Source organism: Pelodiscus sinensis, chromosome 1, assembly GCF_049634645.1.
Source record: "Pelodiscus sinensis isolate JC-2024 chromosome 1, ASM4963464v1, whole genome shotgun sequence".
NCBI classification, from domain to species: domain Eukaryota; kingdom Metazoa; phylum Chordata; order Testudines; family Trionychidae; genus Pelodiscus; species Pelodiscus sinensis.
The window spans coordinates 120,636,551-120,651,225 of NC_134711.1; the positions used below are offsets into that span (position 1 = coordinate 120,636,551).

A 14,675-nucleotide genomic window follows, 5' to 3' on the forward strand; every position below is an offset into this window, starting at 1 on the left:
ATGAACCTCAAAATTAGCCCTTCCCTATGGAATCTGATCTCCCCTGCTACTGGGCACCTGGGTCTTCTTCCTGCTGCTCTAGTCATTCTGTAGAGGAACAGGAATTGTTCTTCCCCTGCACAGCTGCTCTTGGTAGGGAGATCAGACCCACCTCGATGGGCAGTACAGAAATGAGGGTGATTCAACCTCACCTGTTTGCTACAGAAGCCCCGGTGCTGGGCTCTGGGCTTCTGTCACTCCCCAGCTCCTGACACCGCTCCAGGTCCAGACACTGAGCTCGTGGCTTCCTCCCACAGCTGCTTCTGCTACGCAGGGGGCTTACACTCTCACTAGTTCCAGCCTCCTCCCCTCTGTTGCAGCTCAAGGTTTCCAGCCCAGGCCTAGGGCTTCTCTGGCTCCCCTCCCCACCACTTCAGCCTGGGGCAGCCCAGTCCTCAGGATGTCCACTCCTGAGCTGCTCCAGACTGGGACTCCTTCCCCTATGTCTGCTGCAGAGTGATCTGATAGGGGTTTCTGCCCTGGGACTTCTCCCACTGCTTGGGAGGGGGCAAACTGACCAGCGGCACCTGTATTAATCTGTCCCTGGCATGGACTGCTAACTAGGAACCCACAGCAGCATGGGTTCTCCACCTCTCAGAACCTCTTCTAACTTCTGGGAGAGTGCTGGTCTCTGAAGGCAGCACAGAAGTGAGGGTAGCAATCTTGAGCTATGTCTACACTACTGGGTTATTTTGAAATAAGTTACAAGAAATCACTTCTGAAATAAGTATTAATCCTCTTCACAAGCAGGAGTTATTACTTCGAAATAACAAGCCCATTATTTCAAAACAGGCTTGGTAGTGTGAATGCTTAGTAGTGTTATTTTGAAATAACTCCCCAGTGTAGACATACTCTTAACAACCACTCTACAACAAGTTTGCAACTCCCCGTGGTCCCATTTTAGGTCAGGACACCCCATCGTTAAAACACCATGAACTTTCAGATGTGAACAGCTAAAATCATTAAATAGATCAATTTTTAAATCTTGTGGCCATAAAATTAATGTGAATGGACCATGAATTTGATAAGGCCCTATTTATGAATGTTGAATAGCACTGTTTCCAGTACAGATTCCTGCAGGACCCCACTATTTACCGCTCTCCGTTCTGTAAAATGGACCACTTTGCTAGCAGTCCCGCAGCTGCCTGTGTGTGCAATCGCCCTGACTGACAATCAGACATGTGCCGGCGGCTGTTCCCTCTGTTCCTTCTCTACGCCCAACTGTGTTAGCCAGGAGCACAATGGAGGAGGGTGGGTGTGGAGCATCCACGGGGACACAGCTCAAAGAACTCCAGTTACTGCACAAAGTGAGTAACCTTCCCTTCTTCTTTAGGGTCCCCATGGGTGCTCCACTTAGGTGACTACGAGGCAGTGTTCCTGCTTGGCGGTGGATGCTCCGTGATGCAGGACCAGATATTGGACAGGACCATACGTCCAAATCTAGTGCCTGAGTCCGGATAGGTCTGAATAGCGTAATGCTGTGCAAAAGTATTGGCCAAAGCCATGTTGTTGCCCTGCAGGTAATGTCTATTGGTAGGCCTTAAGGAAAGCAGTCATGGTAGATACTACTCTCATGGAGTGTGCCCGTTTTTCTGGGAGTAAGCCAACTGTATGCATGTAGAAATCCATTTGGATATTCACTGTTTGGAGACAGGTTGACCTCTGGACCTGTCTGCGCAAGCCACAAATAGTCTGAGTGTTCTTTGGCAATCTTGTGTGTGTTCCACGTAAAAGGCTAATACCCTGAGTACATCCAGCCTGGTTGTTGTCCTTGTGTGGTTTCAGAACACAGATAGATATGTTGGTTCATTACAATGGAATGAGGTAGGTATCATGGGGAGGAATTTCGGGTGGGTTCTAAGGACACTTGTCCTTGTGTAAGAGAAGACCCACTGAACACCATATGAGTGCTGCTATCTCCCCCCCTCTCCTGGCTGATGTTATTGCAATGAGAAAAGCTACTTTCATTGATAGGTGGAGTACCGAGCAGGTTGCAAGTGGCTCGAAAGGCCGTCTCATGATTGAATCCAGCACGACGTTCAAATCCCATGATGGCACTGGCTCTCTACCTGGCGGATACAGGTTCTGTATCCCTTTGCAGAATCTCTTAACGCACAGATGGGAAAAACAGAATGCACTTGTATGGGTGAGTGAACTGCTGATATAGCTGCTAAGTGTACGTTGATGGAACAAATTGGATTGTCCTGTGTCCTGCAGGTGAAAGATATATTCTAGTACCGTGGTCCCCAACATGGTGCCCGCGGGCGCCATGGCGCCCACGGGGGCATTTGTCTGCGCCCGCCAAGTGCTCAGGACTGGCCTGGCCCCGGGCATGTGGCACATGCGCGGTGCCGGAGCCGGCCCCGGGCGCCGCGGCGCACGGTGAGCGCCGGCCCCGGGGGCGCCGCGGATTGACCCCCCGCAGCGCATGGGGGAGAGGGGGGGAAGAGAGCACCAGCGCCGGCCCCAGGCGCACGGCGCTTGGGGGGGGGGGGGGGTGGAGAGCGCCAGCGCCAGCCCCGGGCACGCGGCGCTTGGGGAAAGGGGGAGGGGAGAGAAAGCGCCGGCCCCGGGCGCGCGGCGCTTGGGAGAGAGCGCCAGCGCCGGCCCCGGGAATGCGGCTATGGGGGGGGCCCCGCTCGGGGGGGCCCCGCCCCCGGGGCGCCCGGCGGGCGAACGGCCACGCCCCCTGGCGCCCGGCAACCCCATATGGTTGGGGACTACTGTTCTAGTACATCCAAAATCCCTGCCTTGCATAGATCCTGTGCTCGAACCGAATTCCTGGCCACAATCCTGGCCCACTTCTGCAGGTAAGTTCATCTTGTAGTGGGTCTCCTGGAATTAATGAGGATGTCTCTGACCCTTCGAGATAGGGTTAGCTTTTTGTTTAAGAGCCAACAAGCATCCAGGCTTGCAGGTTTAGTGTATGTAACCCAGGGCATGGTATACACCCCCATCCTGAGTCGAGAGGGTACCAAATTTGTCTCTGCCAATTGGGGGCTACGAGTATGACCCTTGATGCCTCCTGTTTGACCTTTATTACTGTTTGATGTATTAGAGGTATAGGTGGAAATGCATATGCCTGTGGGAAGTCCCAGTGTATTGCAAACGCATCTCCGAGAGATTGCAATCCAACGCCTGCCCTGAAACAATATTGTGGGCACTTGAAATTGATGTGCATTGCAAACTGATCTACAACTGGGTATCCCCCATCTCCTGGAAAGGTTGGTTATGATAGATTTATTGATCTCCCATTCGTGGTTCTGTGGGAATTGTCTGCTGAGGGCATCTGCTAGTACATTGTCCTTGCCCAACAAATGCATAGCGGTAGGTGTGATGTTGGGTAGAATACACCATTGCCATAGTTTTGTTGCTTCTGCACATAGGCTGCGAGACCTTGCCCCCCAACTGTTCATGTAATATGTTGTTGTGACATTGTCCGACAATATCCTCACAATTGTTTTATATGCATGGAAACAGTTGGGAGCATGCCCTTTTCAATGCTCTGAGCTCAAGCACTGGGACTCTTCGTGTGTCCATTGTCCCTGTAATATCACACGCCCCAGATGGGCTCCCCATCCCATTGGGGAAGCGTCTGTCGTGATAGTGATGGATGACGTCAGCGTCTGAAATTGAAGTCTTATACAGACGTTGTTTAAGTCTGTCCACCAATCCAGGGTGGCTTTGACCCAGCTGAGCACATGGAGTGTATTGGAGAGCGTAGCCATACCTAGAACGGCCTCATATGTAGGTGGGCATTCGGGACCACAAAAGTGGACAGATGCTGCCACATGTCCAAGTATTTGCAGGCATGTATGCGCCATTGTATGTGCGCCACTCTGTATGGACACGATCAAGTCGTGCATTCTCCACCATCTGTGGGTCGGCAGTGAGGCTATGTCCCAACTGCAGTTCAACCGTACCCCTATAAACTCCAGCATCTGGATAGGAGGGTTCACTTTTCCAAATTCAACAGGAGCCCAGGCATGTCGAATAACACTCTTGTTGACTCCAGTAATTATTCTGTGTCACCACAGGTGGACGCCATGATCAGACAATCGTCGAGATATGGAAATATGTTTGTTTTCTTTGCAGGTGTGTGGCTACCATTAACAAAATTTTGGAAAAAACTCTGGGGGCCGTGGACAGCCTGAAGGGGGGCACCCTGTACTGACTGTGTAAGTCCTTGATGGTGGACGTGAGGAATCATCTGAGAGCCAGGTGAACAGATACATGAAAATATGCATCCTTGAGGTCAAGGGCAGCTAGCCATGCTCCTTTTTCCAAGGCAGATATGGTCTTTGCCAGTGTGACCATCTTGAAGTGTTGATATTTGACAAACCGGTTGAGTGCACATAGGTCCATGATAGGCCTCCACCCCCCCGATTTCTTGACAAAGTATCGAGAATAAAATCCCCTCCCTCTATAGCGCCTAGTTCTAGGAGGCATGGCACTTCGTCCAGGAGGACTAACTCGTGAGAAGGGTTCCCTGAAGAGGGACGGGGCAGGGAGGTGAGTTGGTGGAACTGCTGTGAATGGTATGCAGTATTCGGTTTGTATTATTTCTAAGGACCCATTGGTTTAGGTGCTGCGTAGTCACCTAAGTGGAGCACCCACAGGGACCCTAAAGAAGAAGGGAAGGTTACTCACCTTGTGCAGTAACTGGAGTTTTGAGCTGTGTCCCCATGGATGCTCTACACCCACCCTCCTCCATTGTGCTCCTGGCTAACACAATCGGGCGTAGAGAAGGAACGGAGGGTTATCTCTGGAGGGAGTTGAATGAGGCTGTGACTCAGCCATGTTGTGGTACAAAAATAATCGTCTTCTTTGTAGCTCTCGCACCTTCTTAGAGCATGGGGCAAGCTTCTGACAGTGCGGGCAGTGACTGACAGGATGGTTTTGCTCTGGGCAGTGCAGGCACTGCTCGTGTCCGTCTACCGCTGTGATTGCTGTCCCGCACCCTGTGCACCTTTTAAAGCCCAGTGATACAGGCATAACAGGGTTTTTTCCCCCCTCTGTGTTGTCCTTTGGGCAAGCAGGACGCAGCAAAAGTGCCCGGGCACCATTTCGCCTGCTTTTCTGTTATTCTTTTCCTCTTTTCTTTTTCTTCTTTTTTTCCTTTTGATGCTGTTAGGGAGACTGACTAAGTGCAACCAATGCCAGCAGCGGTTGAGAAGAACTGAGTGAATGGCCATCATTGCATGTCTAACTGTTAACTGGGGCGATTGCGCAATAGCGCAACATGCGCAGGTGGCCGGAGGGCTGCTAGTAAAGATCTCCAGAGCATGTGCACAGCAGTGCTGACGCCCATGGAAACCCTCAAAAAACTAATAATTCTGTATCTTGAATATAGTTTCAACCAATTTACCTGGTACTGAAGTTAGGCTTACTGGACCAATGCCAGGATTGCCTCTGGGAACTTTTTAAAAAAATTGGTGTCACATTCGCTGTCAGTCATGTGATGCAGAAGCAGATTTAAGTGATAGGTTACATAACAGTTAGTAGTTCTACAATTTCATATTTACGTTCCTTCAAAACACTTAGAAGAATTACCATCTGGTTCTGGGGACTTACTATAGTTTCAAATCCTTCTCTGGCATCACCTCAATCTGGGATAGTTCTTCAGATTGGTCATCTAAAAAGACTGGTTCAAGAATAGAAATTTCTCTCATTCTTGGAATAAAAACAGATGCCATTGTGGAGAAGCTAAATTAATTCCTTGCTAAAGGAATACTCAAGAAAAGAATGTAATTTTATTTAGCGTCCCCACTCCTAATTCTTGAGTCTTTTGATAGTTACTCTTCAAATGTTTTTTTTTTTTGGCCTGCTTAATACTTTTACACTTGACTTGTCATATTTTATGCCCCTTTTTATCTTCCTCAGTTGGATTTAACGTCCAGTTTTTAAAGGGTGCCTATTTGACTCTTACCACTTTTTACTTTGTTGTTTAGCCATGGAAGTACATTTCTGGTCCTCTTTTTTCCAATTTGGGGTATACATTTAATATGAGCCTCTATCATGGTGTTTTAAAAAGGTTTCCATGAAGTTTGCAGACACTTCACTCTAGTGATTGTTCCTTTAATTTAACCAGCTTCCTAATTTTTGCATAATTTCCCTTTCTGATGTTAAATGGCTCTGTGGTGCCTTCTCTGGTAACCCTTCTCCCCCAAGGATGTTTACATTTAATTATATTTATAGTCACTATCAGGGCTTGACAAACAGCAGCAAAAATCGCTTGCCAGCCCCGTACTGCGCATGCGCAAGAGCCGTATTGCACATGCGCGTGCCACGGATGAACGGGGCGCGTGGCGAGTAGACTGTGTAGTTTGTCGAGCCCTGATCACTATTACCAAGTGGTTCAGCTAATGCTCCTCTTTGTGACGATCCTGTGCTCCACATAGGAATAAATAAAAAACTGCCTCTCCGCTTACAGGTTTCCAGGATCAGCTGCTCCATGAAGCAATCATTTATGGGGTCTCAATTATTTCTGCATCCTGTCCTGAGGAGACATGGACCCAGTCAGCATGGGGATAATTGAAATCCCTCATTTCAAACTATTGAGTTTTCTACTTTTATAATCCTTATCTCCCTGAGCATTTCAGTAACCACCACAATCTTGGTCAGATGATCAGTAGTATATTACTCCTGCCATGTGCTTATTATTAAAGTGTGAAATTTCTATCAAAAGATTCTATGGTAGTTTGATTCATTTAAGATTTGTATTACATTTGTCTATGCATTCTCTCACAGAGTGCCACACCCACACCAGCAGAACCTGTTCTGTCACATATTTTGTACCCTGGGGTTAATATTCTATTGATTATTGACATTCCATCAAGCTTCTGTGATGCCAATTACTGCAGTATCTCCATTTAATACCAGCTGCTCAAGTTCATTCATATTAGTATTTGGACTTAGTATGTTTATGCAAGCACTTAAAAAAATGTATCACTTTTTAGTTGTCTGCCATTATGCAATGTAACAAAATGGGACTCTCTTGCATTTGCACTTATTTGCGCTATATCTGCACTTCTTAAAAGTAAGGCTCTGAATATGTACAGAAACAGATACAATAAGCTTTCTAATCAACCACTACAAGAATGTAATGTTGAATCCTGAAGGGCCAGAGAAAGAAAGGGCTGCTTTCCCCCTCCTCTCTACACTCCAATGAATGGCATCTTGTATGGAGAATAAGTGAAAAAAAGGGAGATCAAAGCAGAGAGGATTTGAAGAGATAGAAGATGCCCAAATAGGGCAGCTGGTAGTGAAATTTCACAAATATATTCACTCTTTAAAACAGAGTCATTGTCTTTAATGCACTATTTAACTGAGTCAAAAAAGTACATTCTGCAATGAAGCATGACCATCTGCGTGTTGTAGGTTTTTTACTCACAGTTCATAGCCCCTTTAAACTAAAAGGACAATTCAGCCTTCACCCACTCCTAGAACTGCTCTTCCCCTGCTCCCCCCCACAAAGTAACAGTATAGACTCATATTATGGTTGTTTTTGTTACAAGCTTGCCGCTGACATGCTCTGGAAAAAGGGTAGTATCTGTTCTTGACACTGTGGCTTTGACACAAAGATCATAATTTAAAATAGTCTCTGCTCAATATAATGAGTTTATCACCCCCACATTGCACTTGCTCGTGCTACAGTTTGCTATATATGTATTCCACACAGATGTGCAGTGTAGCATACACAGAATGTTAAATGAACAGTACACTAGCTTGGAGAGTTCTTACCTTTAACACGTCTTGTTTGCTTTTTTCCACTTTGTCTTGTAATTTCTTAAGTTGTTCTGGATTCAGCGCTGGATCAGCTTTGCTATTCATTTCTCGGGATATAGCCAGTTTCTCCTCTTTGCATGCTGCATGGTATGCTTTTTTAGCAGCTTCCACCTACAAATGAAGTTTTGAACTTTTCTGTCTGGTACAATTTATAAATCATCAACAGCAGTTATGTATTAGTAACTTCACAGTAATGAAGAAAATAGTATTTGTTTGGGAAGAACCTTATATTCAGACCCATTCATTAGCTCCTTCTTGCTGGTAGCTCTGACCAAGGGGCAGAAGAGCAGGTAATGAACTGAACAGAGCAACACATCTTGAAGAACAATACAGGTAGTCCCCGGGTTACATACAAGATAGGGACTGTAGGTTTGTTCTTAAGTTGAATCTGTATGTAAGTCGGAACTGGCGTCCAGATTCAGCCGCTGCTGAAACTGATCAGTTTCAACAGCGGCTGAATCTGGATGCCAGTTCTGACTTACATACAGATTCAACTTAAGAAACCCAGGCGTCCCCAAGTCAGCTGCTGCTGAAACTGATCAGCAGCTGATTCCAGGAAGCCCGGGGCAGAGCAGCTCTGCCTCGGGCTTCCTGTAGTCAGCCGCTGGTCAGTTTCAGCAGCGGCTGACTTGGGGACGCCTGGGGCAGAGCAGCTCCGGTGCTGCTGGGTTGGTCCAGTAGCGCGGCCGCTCCTCGGCGCTACTACACCAACCCAGCAGCACCCCAGCTACTCTGCCCCAGGCGTCCTGATTCAGCCACTGCTGAAACTGATCAGCAGTGGCTGAATCAGAACTCCTGGGGCAGAGCAGCTGGGGTGCTGCTGGGTTGGTCCAGTAGTGCCAAGGAGCGGTGCTGCGGGACCAACCGGCAGCGCCCCACCTGCTCTACCACAGTCCCCAGGCTTTGCTCCACGTCTCCCTGGTCTGCTGGAGGGGGGGGGGCACTAGCTGCGTCCCCCCCCCCCCCAGCAGACCAGGGAGACGTGGAGCAAAGCTGCGGAGGACACGGGCTGGACCCGCAGCGCTGATCTGGAAGCACCGCGGGTCCGGCCCGGGTCCTCCGCCGCCTTGCTCCGCGTCTCCCTGGTCTGCTGGGGGAGCCAGCAGACCAGGGAGAGATGGGGAGCAGCTTTTCTCGCCCCGGAGGAGGCGGGCGGTGGGACCAGGCGTCCTGCCGCTCCAGTCCTCCGGGACGAGAAAATCCCCGTTCGTAACTGCGGATCCGACATAGGTCGGATCCGCGTAACTCGGGGACTGCCTGTAGTTAAGATAGGCAAGTAACAGCTTTTAATGTGAGTGCTTGCTCATGTTGATTCTAGTCTAGTGACTCAAGCAGTATCCCTGGAGGCAGGCTGCAAGTTCATGGGCATACAGCTTGCAGTACTTACTAATGAACTATAGTACAACTATTTACAAGACACTAAGGCTCGAAGCCAGAAGAGAGCATTGCTAACCCTTTCTATGCAAGGGAAAGAAGCATTCCAATCAACTAGCGTGGGTGATGAGACGGAACTGAGAATGTAGGGCCAGTAATTCCTCACCTATCAATGTATGAGTGCAGCAGTTGAGGAGCTATAGCTGCTCAACTAAAGCAAAAATCTGACAACTATCCACATAGATGCATGCACTTAGAATGGAATCAACATGAGCAATCACTAGAAGATGAATTCTATTTTTATATATACATAATTGGACATTCTCCTTCTATAGAAAATAAGTTACTATCAGTCAGAGAAGCTTAATAAAAGTGAGGGAAAAAAGATTTTCTGATGCCTCACAAAAAGCTCTGAATAAAATGGTTTGCTTGTTTGTCTCTCTTGTGAGTCCCCGCCCATACCCTTCTTCAAATAGACACAACATTAAAGTGACTCTCTCAATGTTTTTTCCATGAACATTTTTCCTGCAGCTTGTGCCTCAGCTAAGTCACAACCCTATAACTGTACAAACAGATACTGCTAGGCGGACAGAAAAATAGGTTAACTCCACCCTCTCCAGAACTTTGCTCAGGGTACTGAGGTTGGAGACAGGGCAGTGGTTACTGAGAAAATCTCCAGAGAAGATTTTTCTTCAGAAAAAGATCTAAAGCAGACAATGAATGAGAAAGGATCTAGACTGAGTTTTCCCACTTCAGTGATTTCTATGTGGCATCAATATATTGATATACAACCTCTAATTATGTACCTCTTTTAGCTTTTTTGCCCAGGGTTTCTGGGCCTTCCTATATAAATCGTCTGCTTCTTTCGTTTCCTTAAATCCTCCGATCATTTGCTTATGAAAGGCTTCCTTCTGCCAGTTCTTGATCTTTTCAAAGTCGTCGTTCATCAGTGCATTTTTTACCTCTAAATGTAATTCGCTCACTTTTTCTGCTTCTGACATAACTGCATACCAAGCCTTTTCTACTGTTCCATACTGTGGACCTAAACACAACAGGACACATCATTTTCAATAAGCCACAACACGCAGGACTTTCATCCCTAAAAAGCCATCTGAACTTCTCTTACTACAGAGTTCTTAAATGGTATTTAGTTGTACATAATCCATAATCCTACCTTATATTTTACATCTTAAATCCATTTTCTGACAAATTATGCAATTGCAGATTAATAGATTTTAAGTCCAGAAAGAACCAGTTTCATTATGTAGTATAACTATGTGCATAACACAGGCCATAACATTTAAACCATTAATTTTTATATCAAATCCAATATTGAAATTGAATGTTAAGTATCCGTCTAAAAACTACGCTAAATTCAATTTAAAGAACTGAACATTCTACCACATCCTGTGATAAATTATCTAGAGATGTTAAACAGTTTACTGGTATGCTTACCAGTTATCATGAGGCTTATGAGTATGCTTATTGGATAATTGGCCCTTGCTGATGAACTCTGGTAGGATTCCACAGCCACAGTGGGCTGGGTAGCAGGACCTAAGCTAAAATGGTTAACCGGTTAATATCGTTTAACTGATTAACTGTCTTAACATCCTTAGAACTACCCTCTAACAAATTACAGTTTGTTTTCAGTTTCAAGATTTAACTGCCAACTACTGGAACTTATTATATCTTTGACTGCGAGAAAGTTCTATATCATCAGATATTCTCTTCCCAGCTAGGTATAGGCCACCACCAATTTCCCTCTTAATCATCTCTTAAATAAGCTAAATAATTGAGTTCCTTAAGTCTCCCTATACAGTATGGTTTTCAGCCCTCCATCATTCTCTTTTTCAGCCCTCCATCATTCTCCTTCACCACTTTTTCCAAATTTCTGTGGATCTATAAACACCAGGGGGGGGGAAAAAAAAAACCCCAAAAAAAACAGTACTCGACTAGTGGCCTCACTAGTGCCAAATTCTGAGATAGTAATTTCCCCACCTGATGTACCTCTATTTTTATAGAACCTTGATAGCCTATTTGATGAACTTCTGTTCATATACACAAACCATATTTACTCTTTTGGCCCTACATTGAGCACTCATTCTGGTAAGCCACCATGATTGCCCAGATCTTCTGAAACGATCTACACTTTGTCACAGTCAAAGCACCCTTCTTTGAAATTGATTCATAATTCCTTCTTTGTTGATATACGATCACAACTGCCACTGACTTCTTAACATTTAAATTGCAGTCTTCATATCATGTGTCCTCTACTACTTCAGATAAGTAATATCAAATAGTTAAGTTCTCTGGTACTACATCCCTAAGAACCTCTGAGCAAACAAGGAAAGAGTCACTTCATTTGAATAATGGTCTTCATTTAACAAAAATTAAGCCTCTCAGAGTTTAATCTCATGACATTTGTTACCTTTTTCCACAAGTTGTTTCCATCTTTTTGCCCATTCTGTAAGCTGCTGAGCATAGACCTTCTCTATTCTTGCACGTTCGTGAATACAGTTCATGAGATCGCTGCAAAGTCTGTGACCATCATCAAATCGCTTTACTGTACGTTTATAATTTCCAACCTAGACATACAAAAATATTTAGGAATTGCTACTTGAATGCTGTGGGCACAACAGAGGCAAATCTCCGCTTTATCAGTAATATAAGTATGTGAAAACGTAAACCACATTATTAAAAGCAGTAACACAGATGCCACTGTTTATAGCATAATTTTCAATAGAAACAGTTGAAACTATGAAAAATGTATATTTTGTTTAAGTAGGAAAGCTGAATATGAGATTTCAATTTCAAAGTACTACATGGTTTATGGAAGACTATAGCAAACCATTTTCAACAATGCTCAAAGGTCACACTGCATGCTTTCCTGCTAAAAATAGTGGGGTCCACTTGGAAAGTTACACTAAGCAAAGACAAAAACAGAACCACAAATATACATTAAGTAAGCACTTCTGCACTAATAGAATCCAGAACTGTAATAATGTACGTATGCATCCAAGACTTTTGGTAATGTAATTATGACTGCAGTTTAGGATATTATTTAAAATATTTTTACCCCGCCTCTCTATTTAAAATATTCGAGGAGGCTTTAAAAATTTTAAACACACACACACACACACACACACACACACACACACACACACACACACACACACACACACCCCTTGTGAAATGAGGTTTACAGGAGCGGTAGACAAAGGCTCCCCCTGTCAACCAATCCGCTGAGCCGGCACAGCGGCCATTTTTATTTTAATGAAGCCGGGGATATTTAAATCCCGGCTTCTTTGACTATGTTGGGTAGACTAGTTTACATGCTTCTGTCGGCAGAGGCATGTAGTCTAGACATACCCTCAGAGACTAACTTAGTAACATGATCTAACAGGACCACTGCTGTTCAAGTTTTTTTTTTTTTTTAAGTTACAGACTAACACAGCTACCCCCTCAGACTTATGGAAACTATAGTTAGGGAGGAATGAATAAGGAGCACTGTAAAATTTACACTTAGTATCACAAAGGAAAAGTCCAGGGTAAAGGAGAACATAGTTTATGGATGTCACATAGAACAGCTCGATCACTTCAAGTCTGGCAGAGACACAGAAGATAGGCAACAGATTTTCAACAGTGAAAAATTAAAATGGAGTAAGTAGGTAACAGTATAAGTTACTGTAAAATTCTATTTGGAAAGGAACTAAGAGCCAATAGGAGATCCCATTAACAACATGCAGCCTCTAGAGAAAACTGAAAAATATCCACAGGCACTGTGAAGATGAACTAATGCTTTTGTAAACATTAAAAACAATTAACAGATTTTGTCCAGTTTATAAACTATGAGAATTAATTACTCAATTTGCCAAAAAATCCACTCAGCTGCAAAAAGAACACACTCTGATAGTTAGGTGGCAATTGAACTTATTTTAATATTTCATATTTAAATGTATATGACATTTTCAGATATGGACACAGTTAATGATTTGGGGAACTAAACACAATCTTTTAGGTTTGCTTTTTACAAAATTTTAGAACAAAATTTTGTAAATGACTAAAAACTGGACAAGACTGCAAAGTAACCTATGTGTAAATTCACTTGATTCTAATAGTTGCACAATCAATTCACAGGTGTACATTTTTAAAATGTTCCTCCCACTTTTGTAAAAGGGAATTTAACAAAAGCAATTATTTTCTACTCAAAGGTAAGTAAAAGGCCACACTTCATTTTCAGCTCATCTATGATGACTATGTCGACATTTCCATATAGAAATATGCTAAGTCAAAAGTGACAAGCTTGTTGGACTGATGACCACAGTAACCTGTTCAGCATTCCTTAGTTACTGGGGTATATCCATTTCCCCAAAGCAAAGGATGCCAGGTGGCAAAACCTACTCTCTTCCCTCCTGAAAAGCCAATTATCTAGCTTAGCTATGCAAAGGTGATTTGTTTTAATCTGGTCAAAGAACAGTGTATTCACTGTTAAATAACTCCTTACAGGTAGCAGACCATTTGTTGTTTTTTAAGTTTATCCTGTACAGACTAACTCAACCATCCCCTGAAACTTCCTTATAGGATATGTGAGGCTAGAAGCAAAGTTAACCCATCTCAAGTGAGACGGGTCAAAAGTGGCCCATGCTATATGCCTTTCATCTAGTAACACAAAAATTTTAACATTTTCCTTTATTTTCAGCAGAAAAACTGGGAGATGATTCACTTTAGACAACTAGGAGAACAACTGTACATAATTTACTTAATCTTTGTGTAATTAAAAGAAAAAAACTGAGCAGTACAAAAAATAGGCCTCCAGACTCTTGACTATGAAGGAACAGATATATTTGCTCCAGTTCTGCAAATGAATGCTATCAAAACTGGTTATGCTACCTTCCACCACTTAAGGAAACCTCATATAAGCATCAGTTATTTTTGTGTCTAATTACATATCCTAGGACTTATCGTAGGCTGTAAGTTAGATCATACATTTAATTTACCAATAATTAATAGGACTTTGATCCCTGGCTTATAGGATTCATAATGTAATATAGAGGCTACTAATTCTAGGTTTCTGAACATTTTGGTAATGGCTAAAGACTGCCACCCTCAAAAAATTGATCACCTACCTTTTGCAATTATTCTTCCAGGTATGTTGCTTATTCCACTCTTGTGCACACACAGTCATTGGAGGTTTTTGCCTTAACAGTATCCATAGACACTAGTGCTGTCCCCATGAGTACTGCTAGAGGAAAAGTCTCTTGCTCCAGTGAATGGGACACTTATTAGAAATGCATGTTTGTATCTACACAAAGAAGCAATGTGGACGCTAATAAGCTTTTTAGGTGGTGTAGCCAGACACAAACCCCATTTTGTTTTACACGAACCCCATCTTGTTCCCCCCCCCCCCCCTCCAGAGAGCAAGAGAAAGGCAGTCAGCCTTTGATGCCCTGGGAACGCAGGTGTGGTGCCTGTCC

General features: G+C 44.3%; 1 protein-coding gene and 1 long non-coding RNA gene across 7 annotated transcripts in view; one reads left to right on the forward strand and one right to left on the reverse strand.

The window, feature by feature from the left end:
• The window catches only part of LOC102459807 (uncharacterized), a 52,731-nt gene extending 45,934 nt beyond the window's left edge, over positions 1–6,797 (forward strand). The window contains exons 2-5 of one of the 3 annotated variants that reach the window (XR_012896133.1): positions 2,014–2,185; positions 3,098–3,263; positions 4,135–4,260; positions 6,473–6,797. This is a non-coding gene — a long non-coding RNA (uncharacterized LOC102459807). Of the gene's footprint in view, positions 1–2,013; positions 2,186–3,097; positions 4,261–6,472 lie in introns of all 3 variants that reach the window. The other 2 variants (XR_003090254.2, XR_003090253.2) reach the window with 2 other exon arrangements.
• PACSIN2 (protein kinase C and casein kinase substrate in neurons 2) overlaps positions 1–14,675 on the reverse strand; it is a 118,791-nt gene that overhangs the window by 26,472 nt on the left and 77,644 nt on the right. For all 4 annotated transcript variants that reach the window (XM_075899269.1, XM_075899278.1, XM_014575789.3 and 1 more), the window contains exons 3-5: positions 11,630–11,786; positions 10,008–10,243; positions 7,783–7,938 (exon numbers count right to left, since the gene is read on the reverse strand). In XM_075899269.1, the coding sequence (XP_075755384.1) occupies positions 7,783–7,938; positions 10,008–10,243; positions 11,630–11,786 (549 nt within the window). The remainder of the gene's footprint in view (positions 1–7,782; positions 7,939–10,007; positions 10,244–11,629; positions 11,787–14,675) is intronic.